General features: G+C 42.6%; 1 protein-coding gene across 1 annotated transcript; it reads right to left on the minus strand.

Moving 5' to 3' along the window:
- Positions 1–220: 220 nt before the first annotated feature.
- Positions 221–2,838, minus strand: LOC122293725. Its single transcript, XM_043102218.1, has 2 exons — positions 2,317–2,838; positions 221–2,128 (listed from the first exon to the last, which is right to left on the minus strand). Exons 1-2 carry the CDS (start codon positions 2,836–2,838, stop codon positions 221–223), a joined length of 2,430 nt encoding a protein of 809 aa, XP_042958152.1.
- Between the last annotated feature and the right edge of the window lie 208 nt (positions 2,839–3,046).

Consider the following 3,046-nt stretch of genomic DNA (forward strand, 5'->3'; position numbering starts at 1 on the left):
TGAGCTCTCTACATACTGCCATTGCCCTCCACAGAGCATGTGCTTCTGCAACTATAGGTAGCTCAACGTGTGACTTCTTCTCTTCCACTGCCACTAAAAAATCTCCATCCTCATCTCTCATAACCACCCCTAATCCTACCTTTTTTTCCACCCTTCTAACTGCAGCATCCCAATTTACTTTAACATATCCTGCACTTGGTTTTGTCCAACCTTGCACCCTTCAGCACACTTCTTCATTTCTGTTATTCCTTACTTTGATCAATTGTTGTGCCTGCTGGAACTCAGAAATGTCCTGCTTTGCTGCTCTTAGGACCTGGCATGGAGACTTGAACTTTTCTTCAAAGAAGTTCTCATTTCGCCTCAACCATAACCCCCTCATGACTGCTGCTGTGACTTCTAGTTCATGCTCATCGAGTAAACCCCTTAGCTTTTCCCACAGAGCTAGTAGATCAACTTCATTGGTCTTCATTTTTTGCATCTTTTTCAGATACACAGCCCATACATCTGCTGCTGTTGGGCATTGCCAGATGACATGCATCATAGTTTCCTCCTCTCTCATGCAAATATGGCACATGGGATTGTTGGTAATTTTTCTTGCAAACAGGTTTCTTTCGGTAGCTAGAAATTCATTTGCTGCTTTCCAGAAAAAGATATTAATTTTTTCTGGAACATTCAACTTCCATATGTTATCCCAGGTTCTCTTCCTCTCATCTTGTCTGGATGAGCCACCATGAATGGCCTGTTTTCTTTCCTTGTCTAGGTGATAGGCACTTCTAACAGAGAACAGGCCTTTAGTAGAGGGTCCCCATATCATCCTGTCCTCCACTCCCATCTTGCTCAGTGGCAAGCTGCAGATGTGCTCAACTTCCTCCTTAGTGAAAACACTCTTGATTAGGGGCTCATTCCATGATCCTTGTCCATTCATCAGCTCACTCACAAAGGAATCACTGTCAAGTATTTTAACTGGTGACTGCACCTTCCCAAAGGAATGTAATGGGAGCCATCTCTGCCCCCATATTCTGACCTTCTTCCCATCACCCACCCTCCATCTCAGTCCCTCTTTTAACAACTTCATAGCATTCCACATACTCCTCCACACATAAGAAGGTCTATGACCCAACCTTGCTGTCAAAAGGGCCCCATCTTTGAAATATTTTTCTTTCATTATCTTGGCAGCCAAACTGTTTGCATTTTGGATCAGTCTCCAACTCTGCTTGGCCAGGAGGGCCAGGTTGAAGCTCTCTAAGTCCCTATAGCCCAATCCCCCTAACCCCTTCTGTCTTCCCATTTTTTCCCAGCTGCACCATTGCATACCTTTCCCTATTTGATGATTGCCCCACCAAAACTTCCCTAACATAACATTGAGCTCCTTACATAATTGTTTTGGTAGCTGAAATACACTCATAGTGTGCGTGGGCACTGCTTGTAGGACTGCCTTGATTAACACTTCTTTCCTTGCTGCAGATAGGAATGAGTTCTTCCAGTTATTGATCCTCTTCCATACTTTCTCTTTAATACACCTGAATGCATTGTACTTTGACCCTCCTACTACAGGAGGTAGCCCCAAGTAAGACTCATAAGAGCCTCTCATAACAGCACCTCCACTTTGCATGATTTTCCTCTTCTCTTCCTCCTTAGAGTTTGAACTAAAGAAAACTGCAGTCTTGTCTTTGTTCATAACCTGACCTGAGGCTCTCTCATATTGCCAAAGTATTCCATTGATCTTTTCCCACTCCTCAAACTTGGCTCTCCCGAAGACAATGCAATCATCTGCAAAGAGGAGATGATTGACTCTAGTTCCACCCCTTGAGACAGTTACTCCCCTTGTTTCCCCCATCTGGTCTGAGAAATTAAGTAGAGTGCTGAGCCCCTCAGCACAAAGTATGAACAGATAGGGGGAAAGAGGATCCCCTTGTCTCAATCCTCTCGTTGGAAAAATCTTCTCACCTGGCTTCCCATTCACAAGGACTGAATATGTGACTGAGGACACACATTTCATGACTAGCTCGACCCACTTGGAGCAAAACCCCATTTTTTCCATGACAGCTTGCAAGAAGGGCCACTCAATCCTGTCATAGGCTTTTGACATGTCAAGTTGATGGCTATGTGCCCTTCCTTCCCCTTCTTCCTTACTTTCATAGAATGCAATAATTCAAAAGCTACCAAAATGTTGTCAATGATTAATCTTCCAGGTATGAAGGCACTTTGATTAAGGGAGATGACTTCATTTAGGACTTTTTTTAATCTGTTTACCAAGAGTTTTGCCATAATTTTATAAGCCACGTTACAAAGACTGATAGGTCTGTATTCACTTACCAATCTAGGTTCTTTTTTCTTGGGAATAAGGGTAATGAAAGTGTAATTTGCAGTAGAGGATAGAGAGTTACCATTCAACCAAGCTAGTACTGAGTTGCAGACTCCTTCTCCAACAAGGTGCCAGTATTTCTGGTAGAAGCAGGCTCCAAAGCCATTGGGTCCAGGTGACTTGTATGGAGCCATTAGTTTGATAGCTGTTTCAACTTCTCCTCTAGTGAAAACTTTTGATAGTAGTTCGTTCATGCTGTTTGTAATAGAAGGTGCCAAATTTCTTAGGCAGTTATCAATATCACCACTGCCAGGTTTAGAAGAGGCAAACAACCTCTCAAAATAAGCCTTAAAAGTTCCTGCCAATCCCTCTTGACTGGTGTGCCTGCTATTCTGCTCATATATTACTTCCTGAATTCTATTTACCTTCCTTCTCTGGTTAGCACAGCAGTGAAAAAACTTGGTATTCTTGTCTCCATGTTGATACCAATTTACCTTTGCTCTTTGCCTCCACTTCAAATCCTCTTTTGCCATCATGATCCCTAGTTCTTTTTGGAGGTTTTTTATGGCTGCAGAATTGTGCCTTCCTTCTTGTTCTTATAGCATTTTCAGGTTTGCAGTCTTTTCTTTTAAAATCTTTCTCTGATCAGTAAGCATTTGCTTACTCCACCTCGAAAGCACTTCCTGTCTTTCACAGATTGTTTAGTAGTTCCATTGAATGGATCCCCATCATAGCACCTTC

The sequence above is a fragment of the Carya illinoinensis genome, chromosome 14 (assembly GCF_018687715.1).
Source record: "Carya illinoinensis cultivar Pawnee chromosome 14, C.illinoinensisPawnee_v1, whole genome shotgun sequence".
In the NCBI taxonomy this organism is placed as follows: domain Eukaryota; kingdom Viridiplantae; phylum Streptophyta; class Magnoliopsida; order Fagales; family Juglandaceae; genus Carya; species Carya illinoinensis.